Source organism: Calidris pugnax, unplaced genomic scaffold, assembly GCF_001431845.1.
Source record: "Calidris pugnax isolate Ruff unplaced genomic scaffold, ASM143184v1 scaffold326, whole genome shotgun sequence".
In the NCBI taxonomy this organism is placed as follows: Eukaryota; Metazoa; Chordata; class Aves; order Charadriiformes; family Scolopacidae; genus Calidris; species Calidris pugnax.
In genome coordinates, this window is record NW_015091265.1 from 2,084,772 (window position 1) to 2,102,332 (window position 17,561).

Below are 17,561 nucleotides of genomic sequence, written 5' to 3' on the forward strand. Positions count from 1 at the left end.
AGAAACTGGAAAATACGAATATAATCCTAAACCAGTCAACCATTCCCATACCTGAAACACAAAGAAGATAAACATTTGGGAAAACATATGTGAAACTTCACCTGCAACCACTGTGACTGGTCGTTGTGGCCCGAGGTCCAGGCATTAACTTTGCCTTGCTTGTCCAGCCGGGCTTTCCTGGGCTCCCAAGTGAACATGTCCATGTTGAGTGTACGGAAAACACTGGAGGCAGTAATTTGGTAGTCCTGTATATGTCCAGATTTCATCCCCAGGGGTTCAGAGCAACCTGGAACAGCAAAAGAGCACCACCTACTTATCTCCGTCAGTGGTTTACCTTTTCCTATGGAAAAGAAACCTAGCACTTCTCAAAGAAAAGGCTTTAATCACTGCTATTGTTAAAGAAACTTGCAACCAAACAAATGAAAAATAGCTAATTCAAGGCACTTTATCTCAACACTACCTAGGAAGAATCAGAAACAAAATAGAGAATTCAACATATATTATCCTGGCATAAATATGTGAAGGCAAACAAACAGAAAGGTTGACTTTCATCTCTTTTTATCTTGATTTTATTTTCCTGTCCATCAGATTGTTATTGTGTCCCCTATTAAGTTCAATTTGATCATGTTTTTATGCCATGTCACATCAACCATGTGTTTGCCTACTGAGGAAACATTTATTTTCCTTAAAACCACTGCTGAAGTAAAATGTTAACAAGAAATGAGGTTCTTCACATTTTTTAATTGCTTGACATCTAGCCAAAAACTTAGAAAGCCCCAACGCCAATTGACAGAATGAAAGACTACAGGAAAACAACTGTGAAGGAAGGAGAATTGTTGGTGATAATCGCTTAGGAGAAGAGTTAATGGCCTATTTGTTTAAACCAGGTGGATGTCCCATATCATTGAATTATTTTGATTGTAGCAAAAGATATATGTTTGGCTTGTTCTTTCTCTGCTGAGTGTCCATGAAAAAAGAATAAAAATAAAAATAAATAAGTGACTTTACATTCCTCTGCCTTGCTATTGTACTCTGGGAACATAGAAGGTACATTTGGACCCAGATGAGGGAAGAAACCCTTCAACCTTATTGCTCTCTACAACTAGCTGAAAGGGAGTGTAGAGAGGTGGGGGTTGTTTAAGGAAAAGGTGACAGAGGGAGATGGCAACATAAAAAGACACAGTTTTCTCATTTCCTTCCTCCCTGAGTTGTCAAAAACCTGCACACGTGCAGTTGTCCCAAAGTTTTCACTTCACAAATTTGGTAATCCTACTTAGTTCAGTAGCTGACTTGACGCAGTTAAATAAAAAAAAAAAAATTTGGCATACTCTATCTCATTGAGTGAGAGTGTGCCCAGGAGCTAAAAAATGTGGTTTTGCAAGGAGTGCATCATCACTGCAGATGCACAGGACCTTGGCTTTATGTATCACTAGGAAGACAGAGGTTTTCCCAAGACTCACATCCCACATCACTGGGCTGGAAGGATCATTTGCTGAGTCACCAGCTGTGTTTCTTAAAGCACACATGTAGGCTGTGAGGGCTCTCCTGCTGGGACCATGACTCTACTCAGCTGGTGTCTCTTGATAGAGCCAGAGCACTGTATGACCACTTAAAACACCTTAAGAGTCTTTATTTTGTTTTTAACTTTATTTGAGCTAGATATCAAAGCTGGTTGTTTTTATCTTAGAAGTCCATTTCCTCCACTGTATGTTTACCCAGATTTAAAGACCTGATTCTTTTTTCAGTTTCTTTGATATTATTAGCAAAGACCTTTCAGTTGGATTCTACTTTCTGTTTCTCCTGTAGCTTTAACACAGAATTAACTGGAATTATAAGGAATTCAAATCAAGAAGGTAAGAACAGGTCCTTCGTAGGGGGTCTAGCAGCAGGAGCAAATGTGTATTACCGGAGACAGATAATAATAATATGCTCTTCAGTGTAGTAACAACTGTATTTAAAATTTGAAATACTGACAGGTTTCATATACATTTAAAAAATAAATAGAAAATGGAGTTAATTTTTGAAAAAAAAAAAACAACCCAACCTTTCAGAACTGATTCTCAGTGCACAAATGGAAATTGCAAAGCCTTATCTGTAGACTGAGCTACATACTTCAAAACAACAACAAAGCAATCTTCCTGGGAGTAGGAGGGAGCAATTGATAGCACAAATGAAAGAGATTCATCTGTTGCTTTAGAGAAGGACTTCGCTTATTATTCAATTCTGAAGTATCACTCCAGGATCACAAGGGCTGTCAGCAGGAAAGTTTCATCTGAGGAATCTGAAGGAGGTTCCTGACACAAAAATATAGGTTGTCAAGACTGTTTTTCAGTGTTGGTCCAATCCATCAGAAATAGTTATATCTTTTCTGAGTATTATTATTGATTTATGAAATAACAGATGTGTCTGCTTGTGCGTCTGTTTGTGCATGTGTGCATGCACTGATAGGATTTTACACTCGCCTTCCTTCTCCACTGCCCCGAAGGGAGGAGGAAGACAGTTGTTAAAGGTAACAGGAAAAAGTGAGAAGAACAATGAGAACCAGAAGAGATGGACATGACGCCCAGGGGTGGCAGAACAACGTCTTAGTGCTGTGTCACAGAATGCAAGGGCAGACCCAGTGGCTTCCTAGCTCCTACAACATCCTGCTGCAAAGACAGAGGGTAATGATGGTTTATTTTGATAGGCAAGCTACAACCTAGAGCACAAAGGACAAAATTATCAAACTAGTACATAACTTTGTGTCTATACATAGTCATCCCCTCATAGAAGTGCATTTGTAACAATGCTAACAAGACTCCCTGGGACATCTCTTCACTGCAGTGTTTCTTCTTTAAATCTGCTTTGCAAAGTCCCTGTGAGAGGGTTCGATCTCCCTTTCCATTTTTACAACCTGTTAAAGTTAGTGAGAGCTCATGTAGATATACTCACAGCTATGCTCAGTGGAGCACCTTAGATCAAAATGTTGGAGATGCTTTGGATTTCACCACCTGTGATAAAAGATATCCAATAACTGTGTACGTTTAAACCTATCTAAGTATAAGTTTGCAGCTACTTCTTATTTAGTCTAGCTCAGTGAAATTATGAGGAACCCACAGTTTGGGAAAGTGTAGATTAGCATCTGAAAAGTGAAAGAAGAGGTTATTCTGTTGTCTCTTCTGAGGGCACAATATTTTACTCTTCAGACTGTGTCCTATACCATGCCCCTCATCTACCTCTTCTTTCAAGAAAACTCAAACCCCCAAAGGAAATACTAACTATGTGATGTTGTGGAGGCAAAACTACAAATGGATCTGCATACAAAGGTCTACTTGTGTCTTGTCTTGGGCCAGGATTCATGGAGTATTGGCAAAAACAGCATAGATCTATTATTTGAGGGCAAAGGTGTTTTTTTTTTTTTTATTAATAGTGTGATGCTTTTCTTTTCTGAAAATTAAAGAGATTTGAAAGATTTTCTTCCTATTAATTAACATAGAATTCCTTTCCAGATTAGATGAATTTACTGAATTGGTACAAGGCCACCAACACACACTAGCATCAACAAAGTATGACTTGGACCACAAGTAAGAAGGCAGAGCCTGCCATACGCAGATGCTTGGGCACGTGAGAGAACTGCATGAGTAAGTGACTGTGTTGTGAGAACAGTTTTCTGTTTTTAAAAACAACAGCTTGATGCTACTATTAATAACAGCTTAATGAATAAAGGCATTCTAATAAACAATATCTGTGATCCGATTCTCTCCCCAAATCAATAGGCTCTGAAGGGAAAGGAATTTACAACACAGAGATGTGCAAAACACAAGTCTGGCAGGAACACAAGGCTATGAAAATTAATGCCTGATTTATTGATGGCCATCTCCACAAACATTGATCATGGTTTTCAATAAGGCCTGACCATGGGGCTTGGTAAGTAAAGCTATTTATTGCACATTTTGCTGAAGTTCGTTCTAGCAAAGGATTGTTTTTTATGATGATCTGTTGCTGCAACAGTCTCCCTTCCTTCAGTAGCGACTGTCTTCTCTAGCACCAGGATTTGTTAGAGAAACCAGACCTCTCAAAGTACTTTTCTGCCTAAGACAGACCACCTGGAATTAGAAAGAATTAGTCTGTCATTTTGTATAATTATACTCTACTTTCAGTAAGACTGAAATTGTTCTGCTGAGCCTTGGCTGCCTGCAGTTCTTAGAAATTATGACCTTGAAACTGTTAGGAGACCACTGAAATGAATTCACTTCAGTAGCTTTCACAGTTCTTTGAGCAAAACAATTCCTGGTCATTCTGGCAAGGACTTACTCTAAATTGTGGTTCCAGAAATGGAAGACATAAAAAAAAAAAATCTAATAGACTAAAGCAGCTAGACAGAATTTTCTATTTACTCTCACACCTATCTATATTGAAAAAGGGCTACAGCAAGATTAATGCATTAACTTTTCATTTCTGAACCTGGTTTTGATGCCACTAGAGGACTGAGAATTATTTAACTCCAGCTGTTTTGATGTATCATTCGTGAACTGGATGACTATTGTTTGTACAGTAAGCAGGCAGCCACATAAAATCATTCTTAAATGAATTCAGTGGAGCGCTCCCACCAGTAAAGGTTGATCTCTTGAAGAAGATAAAAAATTTACATGCTTTACTGAATTTGCAAGGGAACATGGTTCTTGCAGAGAGTGGCTAGAGGTCAGGCTTTGCATTTATGAGCTATAACTTCTGCTACTACATACCTTAAAGGGGTTTATACTGGCTCCGCTTGTTCATTTACTTTTTGCTACAAGACTCAATCCCTGCTTCTGCTGGAAATCCACAAGAGAAATCTAAACTGAAATCTTGACTGAAGCAGCTCAGCAAAATATAACTTACTGCACTTTGAGTGGTCCTCGATGGCATCTGAAGCACCCTAGTCCCTCTGAGGATGCCATGCAGCACATCAGCCAGGAGAAAACCCAGCAGCTAGGAGAAATTACTCAGATTGGATTCGATGCTGGCTCCTGGCGTGACTCTGCTGTGCAGCACGGCACAAACAACTTCAGCTCTCAGAAACTGTTTCCAGGGCTCTGTTTAGGCTGTGCTGAGCGTAACGAGGCTCTCTGTCTCGCAGTCTGCTTAGCGTGTAACATAACGGGTCCTGATAGCTCTTGATGCTTATTAAAACTGCTATAAGTGACCTTTTCTAGGTCACATGTAATCGGAGGCCAATGTGCACGGAAACATTTACAAAGCGTTATTAGGCTGCCACCACATTACCCTACTACTATTACTGCCCTTCTGCAACCAACTATTGTCACTTACATCATTTAGGTAAGTGTGGCTGCCTATATCATTTATATAAAAAGAGATAAGTAACTCAGCCCTGGAAACTGCGTCTTACCAGGAATAAATTGCACGCGGTCTAGACCCTAGGCACAACACCATGCTCTTTGATGGTTGACTTCTGAGATGCAGCGGTTGCAGAAGACCCACCTGACAGTTCACAGCCCAGAAGCTCCATTCTCAACGTGCAGTGTCTTCTGCACACCTGAGGATACAGACGTATGTACTGCGACTTAATTGGAGGGGTGAAGGAGTTAGCATACGGGGTGTTGTTGTCCACGTTTCCACGAAACACCTGTGGTAAAGGACACACTTGTAAGAACGTGCCAGGAGAATTACTGGAGGTTCAGTTCATTTGCACATCTCAAAAATATCTGCATTGTTCTTCTGACCGTCCCTGCACATTTCTCTGCAAACCTTTCCCAAATAGAGGCTGTTTTATCATTTCTAGTGCCCAACATACAAATTTTTAAATGAAACCGACTGCCATTGGCTTGCATCAGCATGTATTTTCCACCTGTGATGAATCAGGACCTCTCTGTTGTCATTCCTAGAAACTGAAGCTACTAATGCGACTAAGTTATGTCTTCTTTTCTAATTAGTGAATTAAATAGTCCCAATTCAATTTAGCCTGAACTTATTTATGCTGATTGACGTTTATTTTTTTCCCTCTACTTCAAGAACCTGATCCAACTCCCAGTGAAGTGCACTGTAACCCTCCCACTGTTCGCAGGGGGAGCTGAATTAAACCTATAAGCATTCTTCTATTCACTCCTCACTCTAACCAGATATGCTTCTACTTTGTTTTCTTCCCTCATTATATACCTCTTCACACAAATTTTTAATTTCCTAATAGAGACACTATGCCTATTGCTGCAAAGTGCCTTAGATCTATCTTAACTTCCACAGTAAAGGGATTTTTCCTGCTTTGTATGCATAACTCTATAAAAAATAAGTGATAACTATAAACTGTAAACACATACTTCCCACTGGATGATACTGTTTGTGCTGTACAGAGATTAGCATTGATGAATGGGTTCTATGCTTTGAAGGGTTAACACTAATCTGCCAATGTAATAAAACTAAATTGAAAACAGAGTAATGAGTAATTACTGGTAAACTAATTAAAATGAAAATCAGTTAAGTGTAATAAACAGGATTATTCCAGCTTTGGGACATAGTATTTATACAACCATCAATTAAAGTATAAGAAATTCTTAGCAGACAGAAAGTGCAAATTTATTGATTTTTTTTTTTCAGAGAAAAATAATAACAAGGCAACCTATATCATACCACCAGGCAATTATGCTTATCTACTAGAGATACCTCATACCTCTAAAGGCAACTAAACCGTTAGATATACTCATATACAGATGACTTAAGCTTACCATATCTTCATTTGTGCCTTTTACTTTATACATTGTCCATGACTTCCCATCATTACTGTATGCAATTTTGTAAGATTTTACATATTCTGGACTTCCAATCCTCTTGGCACCTTGAGTTATAACTCCAGTGACTCGCATCTTCTTCTGCAGGTTTATCTGAAAAAACAATACAATGTTATCCCTAACCATCTGAGGCACACAATTCTGATTCTAGACCCCTTTGATTCCTTTAATTATTTTTTCTAATAAATGACAGAAAAGAAAAAAATGTAGCTGTAGTATTTAAAATACTATCACTATATACTTGCATTAATCCCTTTTACTTTTCATTCATTTAATGTACTTATGCACATAGATAAATGAAAAAAAAAATGAACTAAGAGCCTATGCTATGCTTATGTCTTCATATCTAAGTGTACACACACATTATATAGGTTATTACTGGTGTACTACTGGGATATAGCATATTACTGGTACATAGGATTACTGCTATATATTTCCTTCCTAAAAAGGAAATGCAGAAGTGTGGTAATTTACCAAAGTCTGAATCTTCTGTTTTATTACAAGCCAATTTGTAATCCCATAGACAGGAGTCTATATTAACTTCAGGGTAAATTTCTTTGTGAAAGTAAAAACACATGGATGCTACACAAAGGAAACAAATAGACCTTTCCTTAACTCTCACTGAAAATTCATATATCTAAAGGTCATGGTTGAAATGCTATTCTCGAAACAGTCAATAACAAAATATCAATGGCTATCAGTGGGCACAAACATTCCCTCTGTACTTGTCTGGTTGACCTCAACACCTTGAAACACAAAAGAAGATGTACAGAGTGTTCAACATGACTCAGACAACCTTAATTTTGCCTTCTTTGTACATCTATGGTATAGGAAAGCCAACTCTATTCTCTCAAAATTCAGAATTCAAATCAAACAATGCAGGCATCGTCAGGCTCGTCCCTGCAAAGAAGTCAATCATGAAGCAATCTGTGCCAATTACACTCCCACCCTCTTGCTGGTAGGCAGCTGAAGTCTGTAACTTTTGCATCAAGTGAAGCTTAACAAAGAGCTGTCATACTGTGAGGATTGCGTGAAGGTGCAGGCAGATGCGTGATAAAAGGCGACAAATGAAAATACTAGAGTGTAAACAACTGGGACGATGTAAATAATACATTAAACTACATTAGCGCTCCCTTCCTCAAAATGAATCTAATCTCTTCTCCCCAGTTAGTGGAGCTGACCCAGTGCACTCCCTACTATTTGGGGTAGCAGCCTCAGTACAGGAATGTGGGGAATCAGAGACAGATCAGATATCTGCTGTCCAAATACTTTAATCCCTTTATTCTTTACAGTATGGTCTCAAGATTTTCTCTCACTTGGCAATGTAATCTAGCCTCCATTAAGGATGTAAGATGATCAAACTTCAATGTTTCAATATCTTACTGTGTACACAATAGAAAAGTAGAGAAGGAATTTTATTGCCTGTTGTTTTTTTAGGGAGTCTAGCTGTTCCTCTGCTACTTGTCTGAAATAATCAGGCTTCTGATATTTTTCTTTTTGAGGCAAAAGAAATTTTAGCATGGTTTTACCATAGTTCTCCCTACAAGAAATTAATAATCATACACCATTAAAATAAAAATGGGAATTCTAGAGGTTTAGACTGATTGACAGAGGAGAAGCTGCCTATAAATGATCAGATCTCTTACAGGATCTTTCTCACAGGAAAACTCAGAAACATTTGCAATTGCAATAGGGAGAATTGACTCACACCAGGTATAAATTAGAAGGGATTAAAGCCTTCTTACAGTCTTGGGAAACATTTTTTTTTCCTTCATTGCAGGATTCCCAGAAAAAAAAAAATGAAAAAGAGACATTATCTTTGTAAGAGGACAGTTCCAGAGACTACTATCAGCCCCCTAACTATATTTAAAAATGTAGTTGACATAGAATAATAACCAGTCAGACATAAAGTTTCTGGAATTCTCTAATGCAGATTTCACTCTCTATATGGAATATAAGAATATTAATAAACAGGAAAGTAAAACAATTTTTCATATACTTACAAAATTGTTAATAAATAACTGAACACTATCTCCAAAAACAAATTAGAAAGCATAGTCAAAAAGTAACCAATCATTGATTATTTTCCTTTTATGTATACTAAGTATCTGCACATTTCACTGTTTGGGATAATTAAGATATAATGCAAGACCAAATAATTTTTCTTTGATCCAGTAAAGCATATACCTAATATTCTTTCAGCTTCATTCCCAATTTTTCTTATTTTGAGATGATAATCTAGGGGAGGCTTTTTGGATGAGAATTTCTGTGGATTTTTTCCCTCTGTTTACTGTTTACTCAGAAAGATTCATTTCTAATGAAACCATGGCTTTAACCATGTGATATTACATTCCTACACCGGCTCCTTTCCACACCCCAGCCTCCATCTCTAATGCACACCCAATCAACCACTGCACTTCAAGAAGCAAAACAATGACAAAAAACCCACCCAAAAGTAATCTGCTAAAGAGTGTAATACTATGGTAGAAACTCAGTCTTGAAAAAAAGAACAGTCTTACTGAATAAGGGGAAGATCTCTTCAGGTAATCATAAAAATGAAGCAAAAATAAGTTAATTCTTAAATACTCATTTAATAGACGTACAGTTTACTCTGTGTTCTTTGAATTTCAGGAAGTAAAAAGTCTGCCTTTGTTCTGCTATATGCCAGCCTACTTTATACCCTTATCTAGATGTCTATACATATAAGCTATACAATTTTATTTACTTCTCTGTTTTAACAGACAGAGTCTTTCTGTTTAGAACTTTTTTTGGTCAGTACCCATACTGTGAGTCACAAACTGGGCTTTGGCTTTAAGCAGTTTTGAGCTTGATGTAACACAGGAAATAAAAACAGGATACTTTGTTTTGCAATTAGGTCTACATATTGTCAATGTTTGCAGGAAAATCCCAATGAAAGGGGGAAAAAATAAAGCTTTCAAATCCCTGCAGCTTTCTTACATACAAAATCCCTATGGGGCTAACGTCACACCTGCAGCAGCTCCTTTCAGTGCATATGAATACACCAGGAATTAATTGGCCCTTTGTGTCTGGGTTCTTCCATGTGCTTTAAATTTTTCAAGTCAGAGCTTAGCAAAACTCAAAATATTACAACTGTGCAATGATTATAATGAAGCACGTGCTGAAATTTTTCTTACTTAATGTACTTCAGCAGGAAGCAAAGTTCCCAACATGAAATGTGAACTAGCTCTTTTAGCACTAAAAGCATTTTCATAGGTATTATTCTGCAGCAATTGTGAAGAAAAACAGCTTAAGAAGCTCTGCTTTGCGGATACAGATCTAGGAGAGAATGTTACATATTCTAATTACATGGGTGACTGTGTTATAAACAAACAAAGAGGTGAAAGTTAACAGGGTAAGAACAAGAATTTAACACATCTTTTTAAAAAAGGTAATAGCTTGTTCAGTTATAAGGGACTCCTTATCATCACCTAGATTAACTGGAAAAAATCAACAATCATAGAAGATCAATATTATTTTGAGGGATTTAATTTGAGTAATTTAAGTGCTAATGCATGGTAAAGACCTTGTAAGAAGATAGTTGCATAGAAATTTGATGAAATTACTTACAGCCAGGAAAATGAGACTAGTCAGTTCTACTGGCCCAACTTAACTTTAAGGTTATTTTGAGAGTAGCAGATTCAAACTTGACACAGACCCTGTCCGTGGAGCACCATTCAGCCCTAGATCTGAGGAGTGTCCTGGGTCCCACATGGAATTAGGTTCCATGGGACCTAATTCACCCAACATATGTCAGGTTGCCAATGTTCATAAGCAGGTCAAAAGATGCCTGTTGCCTTACATCCTCACTTGGGTGAGGTGCCATTTAACACCTACAGGTAATTAAATCTGCCTCAAACAGGTTTTGCATTTCAGTGAGGAAGTTTTCTGCATCTACAATAAATAAGGAACACTGAATTACTCAGGTAAAGCTGCATGTAATGGAAAGACAGTAGTCTGACATCAATTCATCTAAACCTATATCTATAGATAGATATATAGATAGAATTTCTATAAGAAATAAGATTTTCTATAAGAAATAGATTACGTCTACACAATATATGGTGGATGATGCAAAGTCACCATGCTGATTGTGTGAAAAGCTCAGCCAGAGCACAGGCAATAGACAGTGCCAAGGGACAATACCAATATAATACCTCAGAGTCGGTGATGTATACACTATCGAAGACTGAATTAGTGTGCTGCCAGCCACTCAGTGCCTTCTCTACCATGTCAAATAGCCAAAACTAAGTAAGAAGAAAATCACTCAAGGCATACTCCCTCGAGTGTAGTTGTATGCTCAAGAGCTGGGGAATAAAATCTTCTCTATCAGTTTAAAAAGTTCCCGGCATTTCTTGAAATTTCTTTCAACTGTGCTCCTTTCAATCACCACAATCATCCTGACTTCATTATTAGACCACTTTTGTCATCACAGCAGGTTAAAGAGTCATGACCTCTTTCAACAGTAGGAGAAAAAGTAACCAGCATGCTGTGTTTCGTGCTCTTAGAACTGATTCTGTAGGAGTAATTACCAATTAAACAATTTTCACTAGTGTACTAATGTTCTTGACTGCAAAGACTCACACAAATCTGTTGTAGGATGCTAAATCATTCCATTGTCTACACTGATGAAGATGTAGTCAATCAAGATTTTACTGGAACTTGAAAAAAATCCATTTAAGAGAGGAAATAAAATAAATAAAAAAGAGTATTTTCACAAGAGAAAGTGGCAATGTGACCAAGGTAATTTTACCAGTTCCTGTAGAGTGGACAGTGCATCATTTTCAAAGGCAGTTCAGAACCAGTGCTGCAAACCTGCATGGTGTGTGGGCAGCTTCACATTTAGGTGTGAGTCAGTGTAGGACCAGGAGACTGGAGGGAACCGCTTCATGTTTGTCTCCCATAAAAACAGGAGGGTGCTAAATAAACAGTCCAAACAGCTCCACAAAATAAAGACCAAAAGTAATTTCCCAGCATACTTAACAAACCTTAGAATTGTACAAAAAGGACTAAAAGTCACAGTTGTAATATATCAATGCAAGAGAAGAGCAGAGATTAGGGATGGCATTAGTGGAAGAAGTTCATATTCCCATTCTATCTGTGATCCACTATTAGCAGAATCAGTGTGCAGAAGCTATGTAAAAAATCAGCAAGCTTCCAAGAAATGCTCAGGTTAAAACCCACATGAAACATCTATGAGACTGTAAATGTAGTTTCACATAAGCCTTCATTCATAAACAGAAATGCAATTTGTGTAGAACCATGATGTTTACCTGTTTCAGTTATGAGATAAAATAACATTGCTGTAAATAATTTTCCATCTTTTCTAGCATAAAGTATATGAATTTTTACTAATACTCACTATTATTCACATAACAATAGGGTTGAATAAGGGATCAAGGTTATACCGGCATTCAAAGATTTTTTACAGCAACCCTGCCCTGCTGATTTCATCAGTTTTTGAAGGACTGAAATTTAACACTTTTGTCCCTTTTTTTTAAAAGTCATAATTCTGATAAGGATAGATAGAAAACACCCGAAGAAACATTTTCTGATGAAAAATAGGGACAGTTGCCAATGGAAATGTTTGTAATAAACTCAGGAGAGGAGTAACCTGATGTGATTCCCGTCACACTGGGAAACTTAGCAAGCCTGAAAGCTCCCTCCCATGTTTCCCTTTCTGTCTTCAAGCACCAGAGGCCCTGAGCAGGACTGAACATTGCTGCTTCAACCTGATGTCACGTCAAGAGCAAGGGGCTACAGAGCAGGCCTCGGCACGTGATGAGGTTTGCAAAGGTTGGAGCAGGTCAGTTACTATTATCTTCCTCATCGCAAAGCATCGCTGGCACCTGGACATAAGGTGCTGATATATCTTGCCTGTCGGTGGCTTTTTGTTACTCTCCTAATCAGCACTGTCAGCAGAGCTTCTCCGGATGTAGTTGAGGGCATTAATGCAGTCAGCATAGTAGCAGTGATATGTGTTTTAACTAGCATCCAGATTAGTTAATGCAGTGATTTATCCACAGTAGCACTCCAGCTGTTGCTGCAGTTCTGGAAGGGGTTTTATTACATGGAGAAAAGCCAACATGTTTTATCTTATAATTGTGATAGTCTAGGAGAACTAACACGGTCATTTGCTATAGGTCACTTCACAAATAATAATTCCTAACGTGATTGTGGGATTGTACCTTGCAGACAAACTAATTAAATACTCAGTTTCTGATCCCAGGCCCTTTTCATTTCACTTACATGGATGCATATCCAGCAACGTCTCTTCACAACTTTGCTACTAAATCCCCTGCAAAACTCACCCTCCCCAATTCTGTTGTTTCCAGAGTGCCCTGTCAGTCTATCAGGCCTCATGGTAACAGCAAACATCTCTCAAGTCTTCCCTGTACTCATAGGTTAACGTCAGCCAACCATCTAAAAGCAACTCATCACCTTTGCTATCTTCAATTAAACTTCTTACATGTTTCAATTTAGGCATGCTGAATCAGAGACACCAACTGGCCCACTAATTTAATTTGCCTTTCTGTGAAAAGACCAGAATATAGATTAAACCCTACTTGTACTGAAAACAGTAATACAGGGATTGTTCGGCCCATGTAATCCTAATAGGGAGGAACATATGTTTTGAATATTACCAAAAAGCACTCAGTTCATTTGGCTTTTGTTGAGAACTTTCACTTTATACCTTAGAGAGTTTACATAATTAAAGAGACTAAAAACTTGCTTGGTCTGTTTCTTCTTCTTATTAAGTCATTATTTTAGTCCCAAAGGTAGTTGTTATGAATGCCATTAACTGGATGATATGAATTATTCAAATACTGGCATATTTAGACTGTCATCTCAAGAAGAGGCCCATAATCAATCTCATGTTGTTCAGAGGTTTGTAGCCCTGTGAAATTTCATCTCATTTTCAAAGTATTGATTAAATGGGTATTCACTACCTGCAGTTTAAAGTTAGTGGAGAAACACTAAGGTTGTTCACTGCTATTATTATTCCTTCATATACCCTGAACTTGTGAATAGTCTTCCTGTCTTTGGCATGCTAATGCCTCCCAGAAAGAACTTTTCCAATATGTCTAGAATATTTCTTAAAGTACCAGTTAAAAATGCATAAACAAAAATGTAAGAGAAAATAGCTATATGTATTTCCACTGGTAAAATAGCTTTGTTCAGTAGCTCCTAGAGGTTAGAAGACAGGATGGTAGACTAAGGTCACAGAAACATACATGCACTTTTCTTTTAATCCTACATGAAAATCCTTTCGGGAATAGAAGTAAATTCAAAAGATACATTAAAATCACCATGAAAATATATTCAGGGAAAATTCTTAATGTGCCCATTGCAAATATCAGAGGTACTTTCTATTGCATCCTATCCATTTGTTTTGAAAGCACTTTGGTAGCCACAGTCTAGTAAAACCTCCGATAACTAATATAACCTGCCCTAAAGTCCAAAAAGGACAACTGGGAAGAATTCCCATTCTGATTTCACTGGGCTTTGTCTAGATCCTGTGTATCTTCTCAGACCAAGAAATACTAAGAAAGAAGGAAGTGCGCAGGAAAATGACAAGTCTGTTGCCCAGAGGAAAAAAAATCCTCTTCATTAGCTTTGAATATTAAAGCTGGACCCGGAATTATACCCATGCATTGAAAGATGGAAGCTGAAGTAAAAACTGAAATAGCAGGGAACATGCAGGAAGTTAGACTCACCTGGCACTGTGAGATCTGGGGTTTTGTGATCATTGCACATTCTCAGCTTATTTTAACACCAGAACAAACCCAGTAAGTGGTAACAGTGCTATCAAATGGTGCACAAGGGTGTGGAGAGAGCACTTCTTAACCATAATTCAGTTTCTTTTCATTCTTTTTGTGCAACTTATCTACAGAAATTAAGGTCATTATGACTGTAAAGGAAAGGGAAGAGTTTACCCGAAGGGTGATTCCACAGGACATGATCAGCATGGGCTGTGCAGTGGGCAGACTTCCTTTCCTATGTAGTCTTGGCTATATCAGCCTTGGGAGAAGCTGCAAATACCACAATTCAAACCAGGTCTGGATTTTTTTGCAAGGAGTCCATGAGGAACAAGTGACACAGTAGATCTGTGCTTGCAGACTCCCCATGAGTAGCCACTTCTCACGCTCTCACACTTTAGCTACCCTTCCTCATCCAGTAATGAAATGCAGATCAGTAAGAAAATACAGATCACAAAACACACAACTTTGCCCCCTTTCTTCCTTGCCAAGGCAATCCTAATCATTGTGTACTTACTTAAAACTTTCTTTTCCAGTGAACCTGGAAGCTGATGCTGGCTTTATGCTGCCTGTCATGCTGACCATACCATCCCTTTGCTCTTCCCTTATACCTGCAAGTACCTTCTCTAGTTCGAGCAGAATCTTTTTAGTTGTCAGTTTATAGAGAACCCAAAGCACATTAAATTTCCAGCTGTAACTAGGACTTCTGACTGATCTGGTAATGCTGCTGGTAATTAAGTCACCTGTTAGACTGTGTTCATGTTGTGACAAAATTTGTGGGAGACAAGACGAACAGTAAAACAGGAGTTTCTGAAAGCAATCCTTCCCACATATTGTGATCTTTGAGAATAATTTGTTAGTTGCTATGAGACTGGTTGTGTAGGTAGAGAGGCCAAGGTTTTAGCTGGGCACAAGTGGAATGAAGAGGTAGACCAGTAAGCATACAGAGGACAGATGGCTTTGTGACTGCTGAAAAGACTATGCTACTCACATGATTTCTCCACCCACAGATGCTTTTACAGAAAAGGAAAAGGCGGCTCAGATGATTAATCCCTCCTGAACCTTAAGAAATTGGCTGAAAATTGGTTGAATCACAACAAACACACTCATAATACATTTTTCATTATGTCTTGAAATTAATCAATAGAGAAAAAAGTTGACATATAAACACAAGAGGTTACCCTTCTGTGAGAATTTCCAATCGTTTTAATTATCTTTTCATTTTTCCTCAAAATACTTTTTCCATCTACAAAAGTTGACAGACAATAGATTAGATTAAAAACATTAAAAGTTGCTTGGTTTTGCAATAGACAAAGAAAACCTCCTCAAAATCTGAAAAGTCTCATTGAAAAACTCAAGACTTGACCTATGTTTCTTTATCTTAACCACTCATGGAATAAGAAGGTTTTAAGAGTGCAAGAGTGAAATACACTCCTGTATCTCAGTCCACAGAATTGATGTTCCACTTAAATTAGAAAGTCTTTGAGATAACAAGCACATGTCATCATTTCCAGGGAAGGTCAAGGAGGATGAGTTTACTCTAGCATTTTTTTTCTGCTGTATTACCACGGGGCTGTTTGCTTCCCATGTTTCCAACAGCCTATATAAAACAGTAATTTTTCTCCACTGGCTGTAAAATCGCAGAGAAATAGGCAGGTGCAGTCAGAGACCACATGCTTGCTTCTCCACAGCTAGAGCTGTATCAAGGCTTTGCCTCTATCTTCATCCTGCAGACTGCTCTGCACAGCTGTGACCTGCCTATACACATAGGAACTCAGCATAGATGTCCTGCTCTGTGTCTCCATCAGCATAGAGGTAAGTGTATATACATGCCTCTGTGCCATGCAAAAAAAAATAAAAAATCTTAATATATTGGCATGTTATTTTACTTTTTCTTGCACTTTGTTTCCTGAACCTTAGCTGTAATGAAATAACTTGAAACAGCTTTTTTCTAGAAGTTGAGCCTAGCAGAAGAGTAACTGTAAGTGAGGATCTTTTGCTTTGAGAGTTTTGAAAGTGTTTATAAAATAAAATATTACTTGTTTGACTATCACACATCAGCATAATAACATCTTATGGATTTAGATGCTGTCCTCCCCAGAAGAGGACCCTGATGCCCACACATCATTTCAAGACACATGGTGAGCCACCACATAGGCGCTGGGGCATCTCCACATGAAACATATTATTAGCACAAGGAACCAGATGGACATACATTTGCTCATTTCAGTGTGTCACCACTTGTTGGTTTGATTAATTTCAGGTTTATAAATATGAAAAATCATCAAGTTAAAATAGATGGTGTTACAGCTGCATAAAACAATGCATTTAAAAGTACTGTTACTTCAGTCGTTCAGCTATATTACATGGAGTAATTAAGGAAAGCTGGCATGCAGACTGACAGAGCATGTTATGGATAGTGTTTATAACAGCATCAAGTTACTGTTGCCATGGGGATGCTAACTCTGAACTCACTGCTTTTGTGTATCTGAAATCTCAATCAAAAGTTGTTTGAATATGTCTGTGTGTGGGTGTTTGTGTCTACAGAGAATGAAACCAGGAGATATACGACAATATCAAACAGATACCAAGTTATGGGACACAAGGGAGTATCTGGATGATTATACTAAGAAGTAGGTTGTCAGTCTTTTTGTCTTCTTGTCTGTTTTGAGTACATAAATTATATCTTTCGTCTGTGAGTTAAATGTATAGGTGTTGAGGGAAATCCATAGCTAGTGGACATTGGTATTGAGTTCACTGAAATCAGTCAACTTATGGTAGGCTTTGACCAGCTGATGATCTCTTCTCATTCCTGCAGTTCAAAGGTTCTACATGGGATAGTTTTGAGAGAGTTTAACTGCACTTTTCTTATTAGTTTCTGTTCTCCCTGCCAAGGATTTTTAAGGTACTTGCTGCCACTTGTCAATATCCCCCAAGGAAATCCTGCTATGATATTATGTCAAATTTTGGATTACTGACAAAAAAAAATGCAGAGCTTTAATAGTTTTTTCAGCATTTAACT

General features: G+C 37.9%; 1 protein-coding gene across 1 annotated transcript in view; it reads right to left on the reverse strand.

The window, feature by feature from the left end:
• Positions 1 to 17,561, reverse strand: part of EDIL3 (EGF-like repeats and discoidin I-like domains 3) — a 187,898-nt gene that overhangs the window by 49,501 nt on the left and 120,836 nt on the right. The window contains exons 7-9 of the mRNA XM_014960493.1: positions 6,699 to 6,854; positions 5,461 to 5,605; positions 102 to 286 (exon numbers count right to left, since the gene is read on the reverse strand). Coding sequence (XP_014815979.1) covers positions 102 to 286; positions 5,461 to 5,605; positions 6,699 to 6,854 — 486 coding nt within the window. The remainder of the gene's footprint in view (positions 1 to 101; positions 287 to 5,460; positions 5,606 to 6,698; positions 6,855 to 17,561) is intronic.